At 28.0% G+C, this 26,335-nt stretch overlaps 3 protein-coding genes across 3 annotated transcripts in view; 2 read left to right on the forward strand and 1 right to left on the reverse strand.

Annotated features, from left to right (window-relative positions):
* LOC113388233 (protein vav-like) overlaps positions 1 to 4,469 on the forward strand; it is a 5,808-nt gene extending 1,339 nt beyond the window's left edge. Inside the window, exons 2-7 of the mRNA XM_026625632.1 lie at positions 1,294 to 1,411; positions 1,613 to 1,743; positions 1,832 to 1,963; positions 2,034 to 2,183; positions 2,277 to 2,445; positions 4,178 to 4,469. Coding sequence (XP_026481417.1) covers positions 1,294 to 1,411; positions 1,613 to 1,743; positions 1,832 to 1,963; positions 2,034 to 2,183; positions 2,277 to 2,445; positions 4,178 to 4,234 — 757 coding nt within the window. The 3' untranslated portion in view covers positions 4,235 to 4,469. The remainder of the gene's footprint in view (positions 1 to 1,293; positions 1,412 to 1,612; positions 1,744 to 1,831; positions 1,964 to 2,033; positions 2,184 to 2,276; positions 2,446 to 4,177) is intronic.
* A 2,756-nt stretch (positions 4,470 to 7,225) lies between these two features.
* LOC113388234 lies at positions 7,226 to 11,720 on the reverse strand. The gene is made up of 4 exons (XM_026625633.1): positions 11,593 to 11,720; positions 8,413 to 8,572; positions 7,761 to 7,924; positions 7,226 to 7,266 (listed from the first exon to the last, which is right to left on the reverse strand). The coding sequence occupies exons 1-4, from the start codon at positions 11,621 to 11,623 to the stop codon at positions 7,226 to 7,228; spliced, it is 396 nt and encodes a 131-aa protein (XP_026481418.1). The 5' UTR covers positions 11,624 to 11,720.
* Positions 11,721 to 13,719: 1,999 nt separating this feature from the next.
* LOC113388235 (intraflagellar transport protein 122 homolog) lies at positions 13,720 to 26,299 on the forward strand. Its single transcript, XM_026625634.1, has 23 exons — positions 13,720 to 13,781; positions 14,046 to 14,276; positions 14,711 to 14,921; positions 16,055 to 16,223; positions 16,457 to 16,626; positions 16,697 to 16,894; positions 17,204 to 17,314; positions 17,389 to 17,559; positions 17,624 to 17,788; positions 18,015 to 18,256; positions 18,524 to 18,677; positions 18,857 to 19,015; positions 19,461 to 19,636; positions 20,227 to 20,406; positions 21,222 to 21,316; positions 21,387 to 21,531; positions 22,446 to 22,542; positions 22,947 to 23,044; positions 23,322 to 23,442; positions 24,339 to 24,495; positions 24,566 to 24,714; positions 25,949 to 26,092; positions 26,156 to 26,299. Exons 1-23 carry the CDS (start codon positions 13,720 to 13,722, stop codon positions 26,237 to 26,239), a joined length of 3,489 nt encoding a protein of 1,162 aa, XP_026481419.1. The 3' UTR covers positions 26,240 to 26,299.
* The last annotated feature ends 36 nt before the right edge of the window (positions 26,300 to 26,335 follow it).

The raw sequence follows: 26,335 nt of genomic DNA on the forward strand, positions 1-26,335 counted from the left end.
TTCTTCCTAATCTTATTCGTCATAGTTTTTCAAATTATTGATTATTTCTTCAATTTTTAAGTTGCCATGCTTATTCGCAACATGATATTTAAAATCATATTTTTATATATTTTTTATTTTTTATAATTAAAGTAATGACATTTATTAATTTTGAAGATTTTGTTTTTGACTTATGATTTTTTTCAACTGTCGATTTGCCCTGGTGCTTATCATACTACTTTTTTCGCCATATAGCCATAGTATAGATAAGAATTTTTTATTTGTCATATTTTTGAACAACTTCATACAATTTTTTAAGATTGCATAAAATTTAAAATTATGTATTAAATTTTCGAACTTTGTTTCCACATTTAAAAACAAAACTTAATTAAAAAAATTAGTTTTTTTTATTCAAAATTTTAAACAATATTACTATTTTCATTATATTTTTCTGAGAAATGTTCAGAAGAACTTGAAACAGATAAAAAATATTTAGTTTTTAGAAATTTTAACTAAGGGAATAAGTTTATTGCAATTTAAAAATAAACTAGTGGTGTTTCGCATCGTGCCTTAAGGCAAATTGCTGGTACTTCCCGTTCCTTAATGAAATATTAGAGGAATATTAAATGTTTTCAAATAGATTATTATAAATAATGTTACTCTCATTATTCTTATTTTATAAAAATTAAATAAACAAAACTTAATCAATCGGGTTTAAAATGAAGAACATTGTCATATTATATAAACTGAATTGCAAAGTTAAAATTATTTATTTGAAGTATGTAAGTGATATTTAGAACTTTTTCTAGAATTAGAATTACAGTTCAAATTATTTTTTGATATACAAAAAAATATTTTTTTGAAAATTAAAAAAAAAATGGAAAAAAATTCTTTTTCCACCAGAAAGTTTTTAATTCATTCAAATCGGATGCTAAGATCTCTCAAAATTGATTTTTTCACCTTTAGCTCTATATCTCCGAAACGGCTGGACCTGCCTCTGCTAAAATCTAATCACCACTTCTCCCCAACATTACAAATCGAATGTTTTTTGGATCATTCAAATCGGTTGATCCGTTCTCTTAAAAACGACATTTTTAGCACTTTTGTTTCCAAATTTCCGAAGTCGCTGAACCTGCCTTCGTCAAAAACTAATCAGCACGTCTCCTCATCAATAGAAATCGAATTTTGTTGAACCATTCAAATCGGTTCATTTCATTTTCGATTTTCGGCCCATTACTATCCTACGGGAAGTTAAAATATATTATTTATTTCTACTATCCATAATTTATGTGATTTGATTTATATATATTACAGGGATAATGTGGAACCGGCAGTGTGCATGAAAACCGATCACAAATTTGTTTTGAAAACATTTGATCGACCTTTAGCTTGTCATCACTGTTCGAAATTTCTTAAAGGGCGAATATTTCAGGTATATATTATTTAATTCAAAAAAATTCATGTAATTTAATTATTTATTTACAAAAAAAAATATAACTTACATTTGCTCTTTAAAAAATAAATGTAAAGAGCTAATTCAGATTATTAGAAAAAGTGTTTTTTCACTCTAAAGTTATTTTTAACTTTAAGTGATTAGAGAAAGTATTTTTTCGTCTAAAGTTATTTTATACAGGGTTACAAATGTGAAAGTTGTGGCATAGCAGTCCATAAGACTTGCATAGCGAATTCTGGGCGGTGTGGACCACCTCAACCACCGCCACCGCCAGCAAATGTGGTCGATAGACAATTAGCGGAATATTTATGGTAATATTCATCACTAAACCACCATGCTATAAATGTATAAAGTAGAATATATTATGATAAAAAAGAATTATATTCACTTTTTTCGAAGGTATGTCGGAGAAATGGGTAGAGATTGTGCGACCAGAAAATTAGAACAAAGAATAAATGGTACCTATTTATTACGAGTTAGACCTCAAGGGCCAACTCATCCCGATGAGACCCCTTATGCATTGAGCCTAAAGTGAGTGTTTATATTTCATTTATTTTGTTCAAAATTTTTTCAGATAAGATTTAATTTTAATTTTTTTCAGGACTGATGATAAAGTAAAGCATATGAAAGTATATAAAAAGCAAGTAGAATTAGTACCACAATATTATCTATCCGAATCTCGATATTTTAAAAGTATTGTTGATTTAATTGCATATTATGAGCGTACAAGTCTTGGCGAAAATTATGTTGGGTTTGTATTTTAGTATTTATGTCTAAATGACCCCAGTCTACATTTTATATATTAATTTATATGCATCTTTTTAATGTCATTCAACTTTTATAGATTGGACGTGAGTTTGCAGTGGCCTTTTCATCAAATTTTAGCTATAGCCGAATACAATTTCGAGCCCGATGAGACTAATCAATTGCCTCTAGTCAAGGGATGTGAAGTTCTTATTTTGAGCAAAGAAGGCGATGAGCGAGGATGGTGGAGGGGAAAAGTCATGGACAGAGTAAATATAAATTTGTTAAACTATAGCATACTATTTTTACGATAACTGACTATTCTTACTTGAATTATTTTCTTCAGAACATATTTATACCTGAATTTAAGTACATATTAAGTAATTTTAGCATTATGTTAATTATGACAAGGCATATTTTAAAAATTATTTTTTTCATATCCAACTAATATCACATTTATACTACATTCATATAACTAAGGAATAATGTATTTATCTCTGGTGTATATTTTATTAACTTCCCGAAGAAGTAGATTATGTTATCATAAAAAAAAATCCGATTCCATAATTTTATGTTTTCCCGACGTTTCAAACCATTCTGAATCGAAAGAGACCAAATTTGGAAAAAGTGTATGTGTGTGTGTGTGAACAGATTTTTTGCCGTAAATCGACGTTTTCTCAAAAACGGCTGGACTGATTTCAAAAATTTAAAAACTATTCGATGTATCTCGATGAGGACTATCGTTTATCAATTTTGCGCGACGATCGGCCAAACCGTTTCTTTGTAAATAGCAGATAAGAGTAAATTTTTTTGTTTTAGCGTTTCAGCCCGCAATTCTGAATCGACTTTACAAATTCAAAAACCGTTTGAAAGATATTGGGAATCGACCTGATTAGTTTTTGATAAAGATCGCCTGGGCCGTATTCTTGTAATAAAGTGTTAAAAAAATTTTTTTCGAATATTTCTATGATTTTTTTGACGGTAGATTCCATAGCCTTATTATAGATCATACTAAAATATTACGGCCCTACGACAAGTCGTTTAATTTTAAAAATTCTTTAAAGTTTGCAAAAATTAGTATCGTTTTTTTGTCATTTTTCAAAATTAGACCTTTCATCGACATTTGCCCAAAAACGCCTGAACCGAGTTTAGAAATATAAAAGCCATTGTATGTATTTCAGTGAGGACTATCGTTTGTCAGTTTTGTGCCACGATTTGCCAAGCCGTTTCTTTGTAATTTGGAAAAAAGTGTTAAACTTTTCGACCACATTTAAGCACAAACTACCGAATCGATTTTAAAAAATCAAAAACTGTTCGAAAGATATTGGTTGGGTATGATACTGATTTGTTTGAGGCGAAAATCTACTGAGCCGTTTTCTTGTAATTCGTTTTTGAAAAAAAAATTGAGTCGATTTTTATGAAACTTTTTTTGGCGATATATATCATTGTCTTGTAGAACCATACTGAAATATTACGGACTTATGACAAGTAGTTTAATTTTAAAAATTCATCAAAGTTTGAGAAAATAAGTAGATTTTTTGACGTTTGTTAAAATTAAAATTAGACGATTTACTTGGTATAACGATAGAGTACTCACTCCTAATGAACATACTAAATCATTAAAGTCCTACCGAAACTGGTTCAATTATAAAAGTTATTGATTTTTGAAAATTTGCTTTTTGAGAATACTTTGAGTTAACGTGTTCGTTCGTTTTCAATTATGTGTAATAAATCCACTCGGAAAACTTTTAATCACTCATAAATTAATTTATGTTTCATTGATTAAGTCGATTATTTACACATAAACAAGAAGTTCATGTAACTTGCCTGAAGGACAAATACCAATACCAATTAATTTTAGAATTATGTTGATTATATGACTTATTTTAAATATTATTTTTTCATATTGAAACAATATCATATTTATACTATGTATATGTATGTATTTTATTCTAAATTGCCTATAAAGATCATACTAATCCCATTATTTCATTGTTTCAGGTTGGTTTCTTTCCAAAAGATTATGTAAGAGAGACTCGACATGTAAGTGATTATTAGTGATAATCAAAATAAAGGGCTTATCGGGTATGTGTGCATTTGTTTTGATTTTAATTATTATTTGCAGAAAATTTGTACAATTTTAGAATCATGTTTATTCATACTCATGCTTTGACTTTTGCAGTAATGCGAATTTTTTATTTAGTTGTCGAACATTGAAAACATCTATTGTTTGTTATAGATATAATTTTAATTTTCGACATAGTCATTTTATGTCGCTGACAATATATTTTTACAGAACATATTCTCAATGTTTTATAATTCAAATAACGTTGTGCTATGAACAATTTACAATTTTAGTTGTGACAATTTTAATTAAATAAAATAATACTTATCATCATATTAATTATTGAAAGGAAATTGTTGGCATTGTGTTTTTATTAAAATTTAGATTGTTTAAAAATGTATAATGCCAGCAGGAAATTTTTATTTTTTGTATTTACTCAATACAATTTAAAGATTTAGAATGTAACATTTATCTATAATACTTATGATTGTACCTGTTGCATATTTATATTTACAAGAAGCTTGTGGTATACCATTTCATAATATAATGAATAATAATAGATATATAAATTCTATAGAAAATTATGTATCTATTAAGTGAAATAATGAGTATAAAAATGTTAGTGACTGTAAAATGAAAAGAAAAACTTAATAGTTTTTCAATAGATTAAAATACATACTAAATTGATTGAATTGCTCACATAGAATATTTAAATTTTTGAATTCAAATGTGAAGTGCATATATATATATATATATATATATATATATATATATAATTATATTTGTATACATACATACGCCCTAATTAAGAAAAGTGCCAAAGGTCTAATTCGTTTTTCAACTCTGATTTGTAATACAATTCGGTGTATAAAGCGCATTCCACAAAATTTGAAATTATTCATACATATCTAACACGTCCATTTACTTAATTTTTCTTGTAAATATATTATTAACGGAATATATTAAAATACAGATTATTATATATTGAAAATATAGATATATATGCATTTAATTGATTCTAAGGAAAGTATATTTTATAAAGTACATTTTTGATGAAATCATAGTAACTTTTAAATACCATACGAAAAAATTCAAAGATTTTACCAATAATATGATTTGAAATAAATAATAGCATTGCTTATTTTATTAAAGGGTTTTTTGCAATTGATTGAATGCTATTAAAATTCAGCGTAAACTATATATTTGCGTTTCGAATATTTAATTTTTTGTTTACTATAATTTAAATGATATTTTTAATATGATTGTGAATTAACACTAAAATTATATTTTAAAATGTTTACTAGCGGATATTAATTTACTACGAGGTATATTATAGTTTTCACTTCTACCATTGAAGCAAAATATGATATACTTACAATAATCTGAGGTATTTTTATTTAAATTAAACTATACATTATAACATCATTTGCGAACATTAATTTCAATATTAGTACTATATTTAAAAAAAGCATTAATTTTAATAGTAGTACTATATTTTTTTTTAAAAAAAAAGAAAATATCGACTGATGAGTAAGTAGCCCATTTAACAATGGTATCGAAATATTTTTAAGTCCAATATGAATTTATAGCTTTTTATCTTTACATTTGAATCACTTACTTGTGGATCGATACCCCGCTGAAAATCATACTTTTTCTTTTAAAATCTTGTTTAATATTAAATGCCTGCAAATTGCGATTAGCCTGTGCATAATTTTTTTCTCTAGTGATATTAGATTTATGAATAATGAATCGTGTCATGGTTAAAAAGAATCTATTTTTTATATTCTTTTTTTGTACAATGTTACTAAAACAATATCGATAGTTTAAAAGCATGTGGACATATTTTCAAGTTATTGAATTTAAAAAAAAAGTTAATATAAGCCCAAATTAAGAATTTGGTAGTCAATTGATTGCATAAACGTTATTTCGAATAATTTTAAATTTTATGCAAATATTATATTCAATGCTATCACGCGTGTTCGAAAAATATATAATATTTATATGATTTAAATGTGAATATATTTATGTGTATAAACCTTGACTATAGAAATTAAATTCAAGAGTTGTTAATGTTGAAAATGCTTAACGAAAATACAAAATAAATATAATACAAGTGAGTTTTTGATTTTTTTAAATATTTGATTTTAATTTTTGTTAATATGTTACAGAAGACAAATGTGTTATTTCGTTATTAATCGATTATAACCCTTTCCAAATTAGCTGATTTTGGACAAAAATCGATAACATTTCAAGAGTCTTAAAAGATAGGTGGAACTCTAATGTAAACAATGTAAATTTTTCATCGCTCGATGTGGAAGTTAGATGTTATGGAATAAGATATTGAGAATCTTCATTAACTAGTACGGAACCCCAACTTTAATATATTAAATATATTAAATTTCAAAATTCTACGTTATGATAAGATGAGGATAGATTATGAAAAATTATTCTGAGCCTAATTTTTTTGAGTAATTCTGATCAGTTCCCGCTAATAATTAAAACCGTATTTTAATTAATAATTTCATAAACTTAAGTTTATGAAATTATTAATTAAAATCTGGTGTTTGATATCATATTTATGCAATAATAATTCATTATTCATAAAAATTGTAATCTCTCAATCACTCGATTGAGTAATCTAAATATTTTAAGAATTTATTAGTACATGGCCTTAGTAAAATCATCAAATTGACAAAAAAAATCATAAAATTTAATTTAAGTCAAAGTTAATCAGATTTTGTACTACTGGTATTTCTGGAATAGGGGAGAACAATTGTTAATAAAACTAATCTAATTAAAAATTAGAAAGTGCGCCTTATAACAACAAACATATTTTTATTAATATTATTGATTATATATAAAAAAGTATTTAGATAATATACAAGAACTTACTTAATACAATTTTATAATAATAATTAACAACAGAATAACATTAAGTTTTATGTTTTAAATATTATGGAGACTAATTATAAGTGTTGTCGGTTTCACAGAGGGGCACATGTTCCAAGGCGCACAAACTGAATATCTGAAATAATAAAAATAATTTGCAAATGGAATAGAGATATATAAAAATATAATTATAAGTTCAAAAAGTTTTGTTGAACTAAATTTCGTGGCACTCATTAGATAGTGGAGACCAACTGTTTTATATATTGTAAATCGTACGTTTATATTATATTTTTTTTGTAGTAACCCACACTAATTGTGGGTTACCATATTTATAGTTATCATATTTGTTTTACCATACTTGAACTGAATCATATTTGAGATCTATAATCTCAAGTGAAAATCTGATGGCAGAGATTGGGATCGAACCCGGAACTATTGATGCTTACTACAAAACCACGGCTTACTTTTGGTCCGGGTGCTAGCAACGTTTTCGAGAAAGACAGGCTGATTTCTTGGTATGTGGTCCTTGGTGCTCTTTTGAAAAGACTGCCTTAAGTTCTTGTTTTGAAAACGTTGCTGCCTCCTGTACTATTCATTTACATAACACATTTGACAAATTAATTTTCAAACCTTCGGATGTACAACTATTTTGACACATCAGCCTCTGTCTATTGTGATAGGTGTTGCCATCACTGGCGCAAACAGGATTATATTCAGGAGTTGTGGAACATCTTGCAAGGCATGCGGCCAATTGTGGTGAAGGTGGCATTGCAACTGTTGGATCCGGGAAGGAACTAAAAATGGTAAGAAATATAAATGTCGACAAAAATGTTTATATACTTTAAAAATTAGTCATTTATTTTATATACTCTATATACGGCATTTAACATTCAACCTCTACTAGGTTTGGAGTTTATTGATAATAATCTCATATCCAACATTCGAAATGAAATGCCATCTAGTTTGCGAAACAGTTTTAGCCAGTTTATGTAGCCATATTTTAAAATAACGCACATTTATAAAGTCTAATTATTCATGGATTCATTTTAGGCATAAAAGATCATTTTCGGATCTCATTAAATTGCAAGTGAATGATGATATCTCAACATGAATTATAGCAATACATTGATTACATATTTATGATTAAATAAGAATTATATTATCTCTATAAATCTTTGTTAAATTATATTTTATTGCATTCATAAATCCTTTTTTCAATTTGTACCGTGATTTATTTGAATTACTCAAGCCTAATTTTAAATTTAGGAGTTTTTATTCATACTTAGTAGCGTCGGATGATGAAGGAGGTGGTCTTCTCGTTGTAGTTCTTATCAAAGAAGGCTGCTGGGTGTTTCCAATTGGTCTTGAAGTCTGTGTTTGGCCCCAAGACCAACCCTGTCGTCTAAAACGATTGTATGGCGCAACATAGCTTATATATACACCTGTTGATAAATAAACCATGAGGTATAATTTATTATACAAGAACTGATTTTGTAGGGTTATTGGATTTTTTTGGTCGACAAAGTTTGAAAACATGAGTAGCATTTTTTGACGTTTGTTAAAATTAGATCTTTCATCGACGTATTCTCCAAAAAAGGCTGAACCCACTTCAAAAATTTAAAAGCCATTCGATAAAACTTGGTAAACGCGTTTATTAGTTTTCTGGTGCAATCAGCTTTAGTACAAAGAAACGGCTTCTTTAAAATTAGCAGAAAAGTGCAAAATTTTTCGTCCTAATAGTTTTAGCCAAAAATTCTAACTTGATTTTGAAAATTCAAATACTATTCGAAAGATATTGGGAATCGTGCTGATTGATTAGTGTTGGACAAAGATTGATTTTTGTAATTGATACGTGAGAAAAAACTCTGATTTTAATGATACTTGGTATGGGGTTTGCTAATGATTTAACAATTTAGTCCAACAAATCCACTTCGAATTAGAAAATTTTACTGCATTATTTGATCATGTCATTTTACTTTACATTATTTGTTCGACATTTGAGTTATATTGAAGTAGGAATGTAATAAGAATTAGTAAAATCCAGTCGGAATCTAACGAGACTAATAAGTGTCGAACAACATATATATATATATATATATATATATATATATATATATATATATATTAGGGTGGTCCTTAAAATGGTCATTTTCGAATTTCCTTGCTCCCAGGGGCTCAAATGGTTCCAAATAGATAAAAAACAATTCTCTGAAAGTTTTAGCTCTTAATATTAACGTTTAGATAGAGCGCAATTCGATCAAAGTTTGTATGGGAAGAGCATAGAAAATTTTTTGAAAGTTTAAAAAAAATGTTTTGGGTATAACTTAGCGACAAATGAATGAATAAAACTCATTCATTTGTCGCTATGTTACACCTAACGCATGTTTTTTTAATTTTCAAATTTTTTTCCATGCTCTTTCCATACAAACTTTGATTGAATTGCGCTCTATCTAAACGTTAATATTAAGAGCTAAAACTTTCAGAGAATTGTTTTTTATCTATTTGGAACCATTTGAGCCCCTGGGAGCAAGGAAATTCGAAAATGACCATTTTAAGGACCACCCTAATATATATATATATATATATATATATATATATATATATATTATACGTTAGTACAAACATCAAATTATCAATTTACATTGATAAGCATACATCTATACGTATGTTATTATCAAAAATTAATACGGTCAGAGGTTATTCTATGGGTTTTTCTTATCAACAAAGATTTCTGTGAAATCATTAAAAAAGCACGGTTTTGTTGTACATAAATTATATAAATTTGACATAATATAAACACATTATTTTATTGTAGAAAACGAAATATTTTACAATAATATTATCAAGAAACTTTACATAAATCAATTTTGAATTTTATTCGTAATAGTGATTTATTTTGTAAACATAATTAATATTATAACATAATATTTTGTACTTTATACGAACTTTCCCTTGGTGATCTTCAAAATTCCCTCCCCGCTTCTCCAAGAAACATCACGTGCATTTTTAGTTACGTGAAAAAACTGTACAAGTTTCGATTTTTTTTGAAAATGTTTGAACTTTTTTTAAAAAAATTAGTTAAAAAAAAATACATGTGATATCTTACTACTAAACCCCCCCTCTCTCGAGAAACCTCACGTAATTAATGAGCCCCCTGAATATAATAATTCAATCAGATTTTATATTGAAATAGTATTTTATCTTGTTTTAGATTAAATAAAGAAGTAGAAAACAATAGGAAAAAACTAAAAAGTATGCACCATAGACTAGTCTAGAGTGCATTAGAGTTTAGATCTAGATGCACCATTTGATTTATTTCTGCGAAATTTGAATAATTTTTTGATTATTAATATATTATAAAAATATAACTTCATTCCAACAGTAAAATTATATTTATTTAATTTATGAGTAATCAAGAAAATTTCTATATTATGTTTAATACTCGCATCGATACAATCGCACGCTTTATTTCTGAATTTTATTGACTAAAACATATAAATATATATATACTCGTATATATATATATATATATATATATATATATATATTGTATGATGTATGTATGTTTATATGTGCATGCGATCCAAGAGCATTTTAAAACGGTTATTGAATATCTTGCATCGGAAAAGTTCGTTAAACGCATTGAAGTGGAGTGAATGAACGGATGATAGTATCCAAGGTACTAAGAGTTTATATGAGAATTAAAGTCACACAATTTTTAATCAATTAAAAAAAATCTATTTTATTTATTCAAAGAAAAATATTATTTATTTGATAAATTTCTGAAATTAGTAGAAATTGTTTATATGATTATTATTATCATAACATTTAAAATTATTAACATTTAAAAGAAAAATGTATAAACCTTGATTATAAAATATTCTATATTATTTGTCCTTGTGCACTTCATGAAAGCGTGAACAAGTGCGCATCATAAATAAGAAATTTCTAATAAGATATTCATGAATATTTAATTTGCAATATATTTTAAATTATTAACAATTTTTACTAATTCATCTGAGTAATTAATATCTTAGTAATAATTATCTTGCAAGCTTTTTAAGATAAATATTATAGGGGTAGTACTTGTGTAGTATTTATTATAATTTGTGGGTTTATTTTTCTTCTGCGCTTTAAGTTTTTATTGGTACAATGGTAAGCATTTAAAATACGACGCATTTTTGCTTATAATTTTAGTGAATGTAAAATTTCATGTAAGTGTTTAATAAAGAAAATAGATTTTATGATTCTGAAGAAGGGGCATCCCATGCCCCTGAAACGTAAGAAATATGTATGAATGAGAAAATAATTAAAAATATTTTTTGTATATATGAATATATGTTTAAAATATTTAAAGCTAACAATAAGTCTAAATAATATATAAATGGAATATATTATTTTTTTCAGCAACAAAATTCATATACATATGAATTTGATTGTGAATGCGATATGTTGCACTTACCTAAAAATACTATGATGAATATGAATTTCATTGTCGCTGTCTTCTTGTTAAACTATCTCACAAACATATGCAAATATCACTTTAATTTCAAATATGTTTAGATAAATTTTACACTCAAAATATTAAATTTTAATTTAATTTTATAAGGAAATCACACAAAATATGTATTTAAAGTTTAAGTGATAACAGTTGTAAGAGACACAGCGTTGGGAAGAAGCTGCCAGTGACTAATGATAAATATTGTTTATCAAGTTTTTATAAATTATATGGAATAAATATTTTTCTTACACAAAAAATAAGCGAACAAAAGTAAATATTAATTGAAATACGTATTGAAAGTGGATGGATATGGATTTGGATACTGGATGTTGCAGTTGCAGCATCATTATTGCGGTTCTTGTACAGAGTATTGGAGTAGGAAGCAATAAAATTTAAATAAAAAACTACTATAAATGAAGGAGTAGGGGGGGTAAAAATATTTATTAAAAATGAACTTCTCGGGTAAGTTTCGTAGTTTAATCTTTTTCCCACTATATGCAATACCCGTTTGACGACTTGTGTGTACGAGTGCCGTCTATAAACATCCATTGTCTCGATTTCAAAATTTATCATTATGAGTTAATCATTATTGTTTATTCTAATTTTTTATTGTGGGGTTTAATTATTTAGAATTGCATTTTTTATTTATAAATACATTTTCATTGATAATAATGATTGGAAAATCTCAAAACATTCGTGAAACAAATACTTAAACAGCTTTTTGGCTTGAACACTCTTGCAGAAACCTCCGCCGTAATTAAAGAGTTAAATAAAATTTACTAATTTAAGTGTACTATTTCAGGAAATATAATTTGTAAAATTACTATATAAGTAAAGTATCTAAAACTCGTTACTGAAATAATATTATTTTTATTTTCATTCATTACTTTTTTTCTCTTGATTTTCTATTAATTTTCGGTTGCTGAAGTTTAACGATTTCATTCGAATTTCAGGCTAGTAAACTTATATAAGCATATGGATGTATAATCGTTTTTGGTTTGCTTCCAAATTGATAAAAAAATCCTCTGAAAATTTTAATTAACTCTTAATATTACTCTTAAGATAGTCCACACTCCAACGAAAGTTTCTTATGGAAATAGCATGGGATAAAATCTATATGTGTTTTAGAATTTTATAACTTAGTGGCAAACGAAAGAAAATGGGAAATGCGCCCAGTAAACACTAAATGTTGCCGCAATGAACCTTGTGAGTTACAAAGTTATATAACAAATGTTAATTAAATGTAACCAAATGCCGTTATGTAACAAGTAACAGAAGTTATAAACTTGCAATCTAAGGGCAATGTAAAGGGGGCGGTATATATTGCATTTTCAACAAAAGCATATAAAAATGTCTGAATTATAAAGGAATATTTGGAGGTAGACATTGATTTGGGCTTGAACTGAGAATTTAAGATTTACGGAACATCCGATTTGAATGATCCAAAAAACATTCAATTTGTAATGATTAGGAAAATTGGTGATTAGTTTTTGGCAAAGGCAGGTCTAGTCGTTTCAGAGATACCGAGCAAAATGTGCAAAAAATGGCAGTTTCTAAGAGAACTAAGCATCCGATTTAAATGATTCAAAAAACTTTCTGCTTGTTTTGACAAAATAATAGCTTTTGGAAAAAAATTGTGCTTCATTTTTTTTGTATATCAAAAATATTCAAATTTTAATTTTGGTTTTGGCTAAAGTTCTGAAGCTCATTTATATACTTCAAATACATAATTTCAACTTTGCAATTCAGTTTATATAATTCTTATAAATATTAGACAGTACTTATAATAATCTAATTTATTTGAAAACATTTAATATTTCTCGAACATTTCGTTAGGCTGAGGGAAGTTCCAGCAATTTGCCTTAAAGCTCGGTGCCAATCACCACTAGTTAAAGTAATTTAGTTTGACTTGCGCAATAACATCAAACGTCAAGTGAAATGCTACTTCCCAATTTAACACCTGTTTGCAGAACAAAATATTTGCTGCTAGGCAACGCCGAAGAAGTAAACAAAACAATTTGATGTAAAAATACAATTTAAAATAAAAATTGAGAAGTTTTATAACTTTTAATAAAGTATATTACTAAAATGCGTATAATAATAAAATGGACTGAAAAAATTCACAAAGGGGATAAATATGATGCACCACCGTACGTAATTTTTTTAAACATTGATTGAATATGTCTGAAATGTGATATACATAGTGAAGCAAATATTGATAGAATGCAGTTTTACGGGTTAATTTTATGACATTAGTGTGTAGTTTATAAAAAATCATTAAGATTTCCGATTGCAAATCACTTTGCAATTTTATATGTTTTATTGCAAACAAACTTTGCCGCAGGAATCATAGCTGGAAGTGATTTTCAAGCCATATGTAATTACATTTCAATTCTTGTAATTTTTTTTTCTAGAATACATTCACTATGTTTCAACCCCGATGGAAGCCAACTAGTAGTCGGTGCAGGTGACAAAATATTAGTATACAATCCGAATGATGGATCCTTACTACACACTTTAAAAGGACATAAAGATAATATATACTGTGTAGCTTATGCACGAGATGGCAAAAACTTTGCTTCGGGAGGAGCTGATAAAACTGTTATCATTTGGTCATCAAAGATGGAAGGAGTTTTGAAATACTCGTACTTATATATTGAATATTAAGTAGACTTATAATTATAGTCGTAGTCGATCAAAATCGTATCCAAGTTATAAAGACCAGTCATTATAGTAAGTTCACCTCGGAATTCGAGATACCCAGCTGTAAATGCTTGTATTTTGCACCCTAAAAGTTGTCTCAAAACCTGCATATGTTGCGTACACCTACCATATGTAGGTTTTGAGACAACTTTTAGGATGCAAAATACAAGTGTTTACAGACTTATAACTATGTATCTCGAGTTCCGAGATTCTTGCCTAAATGACTGGACAACTAGGCATGATTCGTGAACGATGTATAAATATGAAAATTATTTCAACAATATAATAAATGCATAAATCGCGTATTTTACGATAAATACAGCATATTTATATCTTAATACTATATATTTCTACTGAAATAATTGATTTTATGTAGACATGCAGAAGCTATTCAGTGCCTAGCTCACAATCCAATTTCTCACCAGCTTGCATCCTGTGCAATATCTGATTATGCCATTTGGTCATCCGAACAGAAGTCGGTCCAGAAATATAGATCTTCATATAGGATAACATCATGTGCTTGGACAAATGATGGACAGTTTTTGGCACTTGGATTGGTTAGCGGACACGTTTCTATACGAAACAAGGTAAGAAAAATATACTCTTTAAATTGAGGATTTAATCACTAGTGGTGCATAGCAACGTGCCTTAAGACATATTGTTGGAACTTTCCGTACCATAATTAAATACTCGAGAAAAAAAATCACTAACAATAAATATATTGATCAAGGATTAATAACAATTGTTTTAAATATTTTAAAATAGATAATTATAGCTCATATTATATAGCAACGACCTTATCGCATAAAACACTTGAGAATGTTTACATTAACATGCCGAATGAATCTATCTGAGGATATATTACTCACGATTAGAAAAACGCATATGAGATATATACGCTTTTAAAATAAATTGAAAATTTAAATTTTATATTTAAAGTATAAAACTGTATATATTTGAAAATTTTGAAAAAAAATTTTTTTCTGAAAATTTTGATATTTGTTTGAACCGTACAAGTGAACATTAAAACTTAAAAATCTTGGTACGGAACCCAAAAAAAACTGTAACAAACTTAGTACTCATTTTCAAAATATCTGATAATTTGATGATCATATGTCTAATGATCATTTTCGATCGCCAAATATTTTTTTTTTTACTTTTTCCTCAGTATCTCCGAAACCGTTAGACCTGCCTTACCAAAAATATATTCAATTCTTTTCTTTGTCAATATAAATAAAATGTTTTTTGAATCATTCAAATCGGGCGTTCTCTCAAAAACTAAATTACCGTTTTTTGCACTTTTTGACCCGTATCTTCGAAACTGCTTTTGCCAAAAACTAATCAGCACATCTTCCCTTCAATAGGAATCGAATGTTTGTTGGGTCATTCAAATCGGTTGATTCGTGCGCTCGAAATTGTAGACGAAAATTCGTATCCAAACATACATACACACACACTTACATATATTCATCAATTTTTTCTATAGTATGCATAAATATTCAGAAACCTTTGAAACGTAAAAATATGTAAAAAAAATATTTTCAATTTTTTTTTTGTAATTACTATAACTTACCCTACGAGAAGTTAATAATGGGATAGGGCGTGGTGATGGAATAGAAATATATAATTTTAAGCTTATATTTGTTTTATTATTATTTTTATATTGATTCTATAAATTACTATTTGTTATATCTATTAATTCAAATATTCTCTCCCGAAGACTGGCGAAGAAAAGTTTAAAATAGAACGTTCAAGTAAACCTATTTGGTCTGTAGCTTTTGCACCACCTTCAGTTGGCTCCACAGATACTTTAGTAATTGGCGATTGGGGCCAACAGCTGTCTTTCTATTCCCTAGCTGGCCAAGCTATAAATAAGGAACGACATTTAGGTAAATAAACAAACATGTTGATTTTATCATACTTACTCCTGACAACACATTTATTCGTTTATTTATTAATTTTTAAGCTGTTTTACCTTCGTTTTACATTATTTTATTGCATAGATTCTCTCATATACTAACGGATATATCATTCTAATCTTTTTGTAAAATATTATTGTGTACTGCTATGAATTAAAATGTACTGTAATACTTAAATTCACATACTGAAATATGATTTTTAGGTTTTAATCCTCTGTTTATTAGCCATTTTCCTGGTGGTGAATATATGTTAATAGGAGGTTGCAGTAATTCGATAATTTTGATGGCAAAGGACGGTGCAAGACTTACAACGTTGGATGATCAACCGTCTTGGGTGTGGTGTGCCAAGGTTCACCCAAATGCCAACGTTATTGTAAGATTAACGACTAATAAATTGCTTTTTTTTAAATTCATATTAAATATATTGAACGATCTTTTCGCAGGCCATAGGTCGTCAAGATGGAACGATATGTTGCATTCAGCTAAATTTCACTATAGTACATGCTCTTTACAGAGAAAGATATGCTTATCGGGAAAACCTGAGTGATGTAATAATACAGCATTTAGTTTCAGGACAGAAAGTCAGAATCAAATGTCGAGATATTGTCAACAAAATAGCTATTTATCGAAACAGACTAGCAGTAAGATGTTTTTTCATATTTTATTATACAGCCAACTAAATTTTGTACATTATATTCATATATTTAATCATTTCATTATAGTATAACTGTTATAAAAAGTTATAATATTGATGAGTTTTCTACACTGAATTATAATATTAAATTAATTATAATTTTTTTAACCAATGCAATAAGTAGGCTTTAATTTAATTAATTGCGCAATTCATCAATCTGAAGAGTTTTACGCGAGGCAATTTTTTTTTAAACAACGCCAAATGCTAAGACTGATTAAGTGTTTTTAAACTATTCATAGCTTTAAATATATTTCAGATCCAGTTACCAGAACGTGTAGTCGTGTATGAATTAAATTCTGCTGAAAATCAACCAATGCATTATAAAGTTAAAGACAAAATTTCCAAGCAAATCGTATGCAGTTTTTTGGTATGCATCAGATTCTAAAATTATAGTGCTATGATATTTGCAAGTTATCTATTAATTAAATGTTAATAAAAAAGGTTGTGTGTGCAAAACATTTACTTCTGTGTCAAGAAAAAAGATTGCAAAGCATGACATTTCTTGGAATTTTGGAACGTGAATGGCAATTGGATAGTTATATAAGGTACATTAAAGTTACTGGTGGGCCTCCTGGACGAGAAGGCATATTGTTGGGTCTAAAAAATGGCCAGGTGACAAATTAGTGTCACATTCAGAAAAAGATGCATTTTAATTCATATTTTATATTTTCTTTAGGTCTGGCGTATATTCGTAGACAATCCTTTGCCAATAAAGGTGACCCAGATTAATGGTCCTGTTCGATGCTTAGATCTTAGCTTGTCTAGGACGAAATTGGCAGTTGTGGATGAATCTAATAAGCTTCTAGTCCGAGATCTTCGAACAGATAATCTTTTATATCAGGTTAGCAGAAACTTTCACGATATATAATATACTCAATAAAATTACAATGGCTAATACTAAATTAATAGATTATATACTAAATATAGACCCTGAGCTGGCAAATCTGATTCGAATAAATTTGTGGTAGACTCTCACTGCTTTCAGTCTTAGATCCACATTTTTGCTTAGAAGTTTGTTCTTAGATATTCTCTACTAAATTTTGAATAGAATCATTTCTATGACTTAGGAAAATAATGTGTCATCCGTGGCTTGGAATATCCAATACGAAACCTTGTTATGTCATTCTGGTTCTTCTGGGATGGCAATTAGAGCCGGAACTTGCAGTCCTAGGTTTTGGTCTCAAAACGGAGGTATGGTAGTTGGTCTAGCAGGGTCTACTGCTTTTTATCTTCAAGGCAGTACTGTAGCTGATGTCAAAGTTCCATTGAGTGCGACAATGTACCAATATCATGATTGTGGTCTGTACAGGTGGGTTTGATATAAAAATATTCAATTCATATAATTCTACAAAATCGAAAGTCAAAATCTATATAAATATAATTGATCAATTAGTTTTGCTCTATTTTCAGGATACAGGTTTTCTGATTTTGTTTATTAAAATTTATTAAGTTTGTATTGCCCAAACATTTTTTATGAAAATGACGGTTCTTAAAGTGGATTCCAAAACTAATCCAAAAATATCAAAATTTTTAAATTTTTATATTAACACTACTTATGTGTAAATGATTTTTCTAGTGAAGCTTATGAAATTGCTTGTCTCGGAGTGCCAACGCACGATTGGGAAGCACTGGCTGAAGCTGCTTTAGAATCATTGAATTTGGAAATAGCACGAAATGCATATATTAGAATTAGGAATTTAGAGAAATTACAACTAATAAATGATTTAGAGGTAAATATAAATATAGGATATACTATAGTTTCTCTAGAACCGGAGCAGATACCGGATCAAATTATTTCCGTATGCCAAGCAACTCTTGCTTCCATTCGGTTCTAGAGGATTTCAGTTATACCAAAATTTTACGTGAACTTTATCTAATAAATATAACTTATTTTCTTTTATTTATTTAGGTGCGTCAAAAAAATAACGAGCATCCTGATTCAATAAAAGCAACAATCTGCGCCTGGTTAGGCAAGTTCAAAGTAGCAGCACGTCTGTATCAGAACGCTGGTGAAAATGTTAAAGCTATGAATATGTATAGCGATCTCAGAATGTTTGATTTAGCCCAGGTATGAGGATTTAATTTTATGTAATCATCTGGTTAATCCTTTATACTAGCCTTTCATTAGAATTTTTACGATGTAAATTGTGCTAAAATTGTTCTTTTCCTATTCAATTTTATAACAAAAAAGGATTCTGAGTAAAACTGTATTTAGTAATTTATACGTGTGGTAAATCATAATAATAATTGATATATTACAGTTTTAGGGGGCAATATTACAATTATAGGGGGCATATTGCAAAATAATTTTCAAAAATAAAAACTTCTAAAACAAAATCAGAATGCACTACAATCTTGAATATTATGCCCATTATACCATTACTCCATATGCCAAAAAAACACAAATATTGTTTATGTTCATACAATATATTGTAGTGTAGTGAATGTATGAATGATACTATTAACTGATCATTAATTTATTTTTAAATCATTTTATTTCGATAAATATGTAGGAATGTCTAGATGCTAACAGTGCAGCAAGCGAATCCGAATCCAAGAGTCTGATCAAACTTCGAGCTGAATGGGCCAGATCAGTTCAGGAGCCAAGAGCAGCAGCAGAATTGCTGTTGGCAGCAGGCGAAACTTTGAAAGCTGTACAGGTTGTCGCTGATCAAGACTGGCCAGACGTGTAAGTTAATAGATTGCTAGATACTGCTCAATTAATTAATTCATTCATTATATGCATGGGAAATATATCCTTTATAATTAAAAAAATGTTTATCTCAAAATTTTAACCATAAAAGTTTTTTAGAAGCTTGATTTTTTTTAAATCATTTAATGAACTTTCGAAATTAAAAGAATTATTTTTATCTTTTCCTAAAAATTGGATTTAGATTTTTTTATCTTAAACACTTGTAGGCACTTAAAATATTGATAGTCTTGAAACTCCATTTTTTATGTTTTAATTTAGCATTTTTCAAAAATTTTTAAAATTCCAATATTTTTGAGAAACCCTATATTTTTTAAAACAAATTAGGAAATATAATGGTTTAAAACGTAAAACTTCCATATGTAAATTTTGAACGCCTAAATAAAAAATAAAAATATAAATCATAAAACTCTGCCAATAAATATAAGGCCTCAAAAGAGTGAAGAGTGAAATATTTCAAATATTTTTGTTAATTTCATTTCCATTCATATATCATTTATATAGCTTTGCTACGTTATATTGTTTGTCCTAAACCATTTATTTTTAATTATCGTATTTTTTATTTTTAGACTTCTAGATATCGGAAGGCGTTTGGATAAATCAGAAAAACCAGCTTTGGAATTAATAGCGCAAAATTTAAGGCGGTTAAAGGCGATTCCTTTAGCTGCTGAAATTTATCAAAAACTAGAAGACGATAAACAAGTTGTCCAGTTGCATATCGAGGCTGAAAAATGGGAAGATGCTTTCAAGTAAGAGCTTTTAGATTTACTGTTTTAATAGGATATATAATATATGATTATTTTAGATTTCAAGATTACATTATTATGTATGTTTGAACATAATATTATCTCGATGTTTCCTAAAGTATGATTTTATGTGCACTGTACTAACTTCAGATTTTTTTTGAAATATTTAGGTATCGCAGGCGCTTAAAAAGCAGCAGTTTAAGTCAATATTTAAATATTTAAAAAAATATTAGCCGCGGAATTCACAATGAGTTATTTCTTGAAAAGTAATTGGTTTAAACTTTTACTAGCAAATATATAATAATTAAGGAGCTTTTAAATACATTTAAATTTTTAACTTTACAAGAGAAGTTTATTTACTTTCCATGGAATATACAACTTCCATGGAATATACAACTTATCATTAACGTTTTTGCTAAAAATTTTGAACAGGCTCGACCGCGTCTTTTCTTTGCATTTAAATTATTTAATTTTTTTTTAAAAAATACGTTTTTAATTAAACTTTGTGAAGTGATTAATGTCTAATGATAGTTATAGAGTCTGACATGCTTTAAACGAATTTGTAAAAATAATATAGACCTACAATCGATGATTATGTCGATTATTTATGCATATTGTGAAGCTTATGCAACTTTCTTTAAGGTAAAATACCACTTCTAGTTCAATATTTTAGTTACTTAAGTAATTAGTTCACATAAATTGCTATTTACCGATTAATTTGATCTACATGATAACTGAATATTTTACCATTTGCTATTTATTTGTTAATTTTTATTTATTAATTAGTGCAATACATAACATAGTTATATTGTTTTTAGATTAGCTGAGCAAATGCCTGATGTCATAAAGCATGTACATCTTGAATATGCAAAATGGTTAGCCGAGAAAGATCAGTTTGTTGAAGCTAATCAAGGTATGAATGAGCTATTTAAAATAAATAACATGTTTTACTAAATGTATTTTTAATCCTTTTGTTTTTTAAGCATTTATAAGAGCAGGCCAGTCTGATGAAGCATTTAGGCTCTTATCGAAACTGGTTCAATGTGCTATTTGTGAGAAACGTTACAAGGATGCTGGTTATTTTATGTGGCTGAAAGCTGTACAATCATTGGAATTATCCAGACAAAGGTAATAATAATATAATTATCAGATTTTCATTTGCACAAATTTATTTTAAAAATCGTCTTTGATATTTAAACCAGTGCACAATTGCACAAAATCAATCACCTTTTGCCTATTTTTTCTCGGTGGCATTTATTGGACTATATTTTTTGCCAATTATGCGCACAATTTCTTTGCTTATTACTACAATTATTTTTTTCATACGGCATCTGATTTAAAAACATTGTAAATTCTTTATGGAAATGATTGTAAGTTCTCTTTATTTAAATAAATACGAATGATTGATAGGAAGATATGCAATATAGAGAATTATAACTTGTCGATTGTACCTATATTTTGTTCAAAATCATTGATCACGAATTAGATATGAGGACAATGCACGTAGACGTCTAATAATTTTCATTTTTCATAAATGAGTTGCAATCATTAGGTCGTATATAATATATAAACAATCGCTTTATCTTGCCGATGTGCCATACTCGGGTGAGTTGATTCGGCAATATACATACACAGTGTAAAACTTGTATATGTGTATTGCGTAAGTTCAATTTTTAACAAAATACCGGTAATTCCGAAATACCGGTATTTTTGTATCAATACCGGTATTGAATACTGGACAAAAATTGTCCGGGATCCCGGTATTCGGGATCATGGAATCCCAGTATTGTAAGCCCTAGATATCTCTACGATGTCATTTTCCTGAGAATTTGTTTCATACTGAAATACCTATTTCTCCCCGTTTTTGTAGAAATAGTCAGATAATCATTTCCATAGGAATGATGTTTTCCACTAGTGAACATTGGCAATCTTTCTATTAAGTGAAAAATTACTAAAATATTTTTTTTTATTCATTACTTAATTGATAAAATAATAGTTATGCATTTATTGTTAATAGTGATGCTTAATGGTTGATATTTTAGGATCAGCAAAGAAGAAATACATTTAGATGAATACTATGAACTCAGATCTACTGCTGCTATATATTATGCATATGAATCAATTCATCAGTATTTACAAGTGAGTTTATTGTACTCTTTTTTCACTTCTCATCGAGTGAAAATCCACCATTGAATTGCCATAGCAAATGATAAATTTAATGATCTCAGAGGTGTGCTTATCAATTAATAATGGCATTTTATAAGGTCAGTTTATAGACCACAGATAAAATCAAATTTAATAGAAATAATAACAAACTTACAAAATTTATTTTAAATCTATAATTAAAAAAAATAATAAAGGTGGAAGAAACGAATTTTATTAAATTTATTTTATCTAATTTGATGCTTTTTGTTGAAGACTTTTTTATTAACATAAATATTCTTTAGCTCTTAAAAAAAATATTTGCTCTAAAATATATGTCATTTCTGAAGCTTTCGTTTCGTTTTATATATCTAGTGATTACTGATTCATCATTTCCATAGGAACCATTTCGCATGCAGACGCCTGATGTTTTGTTTAATATAAGCAGATTTTTGGCAAATGAGACTAAAGGAAAAACATTACCTGGAATTTCGCAATAGTATCCTTTTTAGACATTTAAATTATTTTTTTAACTATACTACTTAGTTATTTTAAAAACTATATCTGAAGAGGTGTAAGCAAAAATACATGCTGCTAATTAACTACTTAGTAATTTGTATTTTGAATGTGAACTCAGAGCTAGTAAAACTTTTTGCTTCCTATTGCAGCAACGATTCGGGATTTGATTTTTTCAGCTAAGATTTTCAGAATTAAGTGTTTTTCTAATAAGGATAATTAAATTTTATAAAGAATATTATATTCTTTACTAAAACTAGCTCTATCCTATTTGTTCTTTCAAAACATGCGAGAATCTTAGGAGCAAACAAATTAGCTTTACAAGTAATAGACAGATTGCAAGGTCTACGAGCGCCTGCAAATTTACAAGACCAAGCTGAGGTATTACAAAGAATATTAGTTTTCATAATTTTAGTAAAAAATACTATTATTAAAACTTCTTTTGAAAAAAAGTGAATGAATTTGTATTAGTATGTCCTAAATACAAGCAATGGTAAAAAGCAATTCATTTCCAGTAACAAAGATTTTTATAATTATCTAAGATATTATTCAAAACACTGTTATAGTTCAATAAGACTTAACTTCCAAAATTCCAAAGTTAATTCCAAAACTTAAAATTTTTCTAAATAATTATTTAGAAACATCACCAACTCACCGGAACAATTTCCATCCGAAACAAAAAAATCTAAATAAATATATTTTAAATAGTACAGATTCTAGTGGAACCTAAAAAATCCAGAAAAAAATGAGAAATTCAACAATTTTTTGCAACTTGAAAAAAAAATGTTTTATACAAAATTTCACTTAAGTAATTTCACTAAATTTAGTTTGCTTAAAAAGTGGGTTGATTATAACTTTTTTCATAAGTTTTTTAGGTTCAACTAGAATAGAATTTAATATTGAATACTATGAATTTTGTCTCGATTTGATAGGTCGATTAGTTTTTTTCCTATATTTTCCGCCAATTAGGAAGAATCGAAAAAAATCGAATTTTCGAAATTTCGAAGTTTTGGTTCCGCTCGTATACATGCTTGGCGCTTGCTCACTATTTCTTCTGTAATTCCAAAAATTATTTAAATTTGTTTCTGAAATTTTAGGGATATATTCTTGGCTAGTGTTGAAAGACATTTTTGCAAAACAAAAAACCGATTTTCAACCCTCTAAAGCAGACTCCCCCCTTAAAGTTAAAAAATTCGTTTTTAAGTAAACATCGGTTGAAGTTTATTTAATTTGATTAAAAATATGTTGAATTTTAATGTAAATTAATAATCTTTCAGATTCATTTGCTAACAGGTCGAAGTATAAAAGGCGGTTTTCACGATCCTGAAGATTTGTTACCATTATGCTATCGATGCTCCGCGTACAGTCAGCATTTACAAGGTTCTTCATGCAGTTCTTGTAAACATAAATTTGTATATTCGTTTGTATCATTCGGTATGTAAAACTGAATATATTCATTATATTACGACATTTGAATATTGATCAATTAATAATATATTTGTAGAAGTGCTGCCCTTGGTGGAGTTTTTCATTGAAGATGATATAAGCGACGAAGAGGCTATAAAATTAATAGAATCTCAAAATGTTGAAACGAGCACTAAGGACAAAATGACAATAATGGGAGATCCATTTACAGAAGTATTACTGCAAGAAGTATGTTAATAAATAAATAATTATCATGTGCTTTGTTAATTATAATAGCGGCTAAATGCCACTTTTAGAATTTTGTCATCGTTGTCAGACAAGCGATTTAGTTCTTTTTCTGGTACACAAGGAAACTCCTTATGTTTTTATACCATAATTTTGGTAGGAGACTGAAATAAACTTTGATATTATTACAAAAAAATTAATGAATCGGTTCTATGGATGCTTCCCGAAAACTTCCCGAAAATAAAAAATCCTATTCGCTAAATTTATGTTTTTCGAAGTTTCAAGCCATTCTGAATCGAATGAGACCAAATTTGGAAAAAGTATGTGTGTGTGTGAACAGATTTTTTGCGTAAATCGACGTATTCTCAAACACGGCTGGACCGATTTCAAAATTTTAAAGCCATTGGAAAGCATCTCGATTGTTTGTCAGTTTTGTGCAACGAGCGGCCAAGCCGTTTCTTCATAAATAGCAGAAAAGTGAAAAAAATCGTTCACGTTTTAGCTTGCAATTCTGAATCGATTTTGAAAATTCAAAAACCGTTCGAAAGATATTGGTTGGGAATCCTGCTGATTAGTTTTTGGTAGAAATCTGCCGAGCCGTTTTTTTTTGTTTTAAAGTGTTAAAAAAAATTTCAGCGATTTTTATTTTTTTAAGGGTAGATACCGTAATCTTATAGATCATACTAAAGTATTACGGTCCTTCGACAACTCGTCTAACTTTAAAAATTCGGCAAAAATTAGTATCGTTTTTTTGGCATTTGTTAAAATTATACCTTTGATCGACGTTTTCTCAAAAACGCCTGAACCAATATCAAAAATTTAAAAGTCATTTCATGCATCTCAACGAGGATTATCGTTTCTCAGTTCGATCAGTCGAGCCGTTTCTTTGTAATTTAGAAAAACGTGTTAAACTTTTCGTCCATACTTAAACTCATACTACCGAATCGATTTAAAAAATCAAAAACAGCTCGAAAGATATTAGTTGGGAATCATACTGATTAGTTTTAGGTGAAAATCTACCGAGTAGTTTTCTTATAATTAACTGTTGAAAAAAAAATTTAGGCCGATTTTTATGGAACATTTTTTGGCGATATATATCATGGTCTTATAGAACTTACTGAAATATTATGGGCTTACGACAAGTATTTTAATTTCAAAAAATCAACAATTTTTGAGAAAATGAGTAGTTTTTTTGACGTTTCTTCCCCAAAATTAAAATGTTGTTTTTTACTTTCAGGATTTAATATTAAATCGGTATGCATTACAACAATTGGATCCAAGATATGTTCTAATAGTACATAACAATCCACCAATTCCAACAAAATATTATAAAAATATGATGCCAGGAATGGTTATTACAATTTGTCATTCGTGTTACTGTGTAAGATTTATAATAATTGAATTGAATTAAGTTAAACACAAAATAATTTAACATCTTTTATAGGTTTTTCATACTGATGATTATGAACTACAAGTTTTGCAAAAAGGATTTTGTGCTTTTTGTAGAGTTGCACCAAAACATAAATAAAAAAATTACAAAACAAGTATAGATATATAATTGTAACATTTATTAATTGATCACAACAAATATAAAACACATAATTGTATATACAAACACACACAC

The sequence above is a fragment of the Ctenocephalides felis genome, unplaced genomic scaffold (genome assembly GCF_003426905.1).
Source record: "Ctenocephalides felis isolate EL2017-DRISC unplaced genomic scaffold, ASM342690v1 CF-g0.4_SCAFFOLD_03572, whole genome shotgun sequence".
In the NCBI taxonomy this organism is placed as follows: Eukaryota; Metazoa; Arthropoda; class Insecta; order Siphonaptera; family Pulicidae; genus Ctenocephalides; species Ctenocephalides felis.

Excerpts from the sequence above, each read along its gene's own strand:
- LOC113388234 (XM_026625633.1), bottom strand. The coding sequence starts at position 11,623 with ATGAAATTCATATTCATCATAGTATTTTTAG. Across the intron at positions 7,925-8,412 it reads TCATCATCCGACGCTACTAA|TTCCTTCCCGGATCCAACAG; the intron begins GTATGAATAAAA and ends TACCATTTTTAG. Across the intron at positions 7,267-7,760 it reads AAATAGTTGTACATCCGAAG|ATATTCAGTTTGTGCGCCTT; the intron begins GTTTGAAAATTA and ends TTATTATTTCAG.
- LOC113388235 (XM_026625634.1), top strand. The coding sequence starts at position 13,720 with ATGCGTATAATAATAAAATGGACTGAAAAAATTCACAAAGGGGATAAA. Across the intron at positions 16,224-16,456 it reads AAATAAGGAACGACATTTAG|GTTTTAATCCTCTGTTTATT; the intron begins GTAAATAAACAA and ends TATGATTTTTAG. Across the intron at positions 21,532-22,445 it reads TTGGAATTATCCAGACAAAG|GATCAGCAAAGAAGAAATAC; the intron begins GTAATAATAATA and ends TTGATATTTTAG.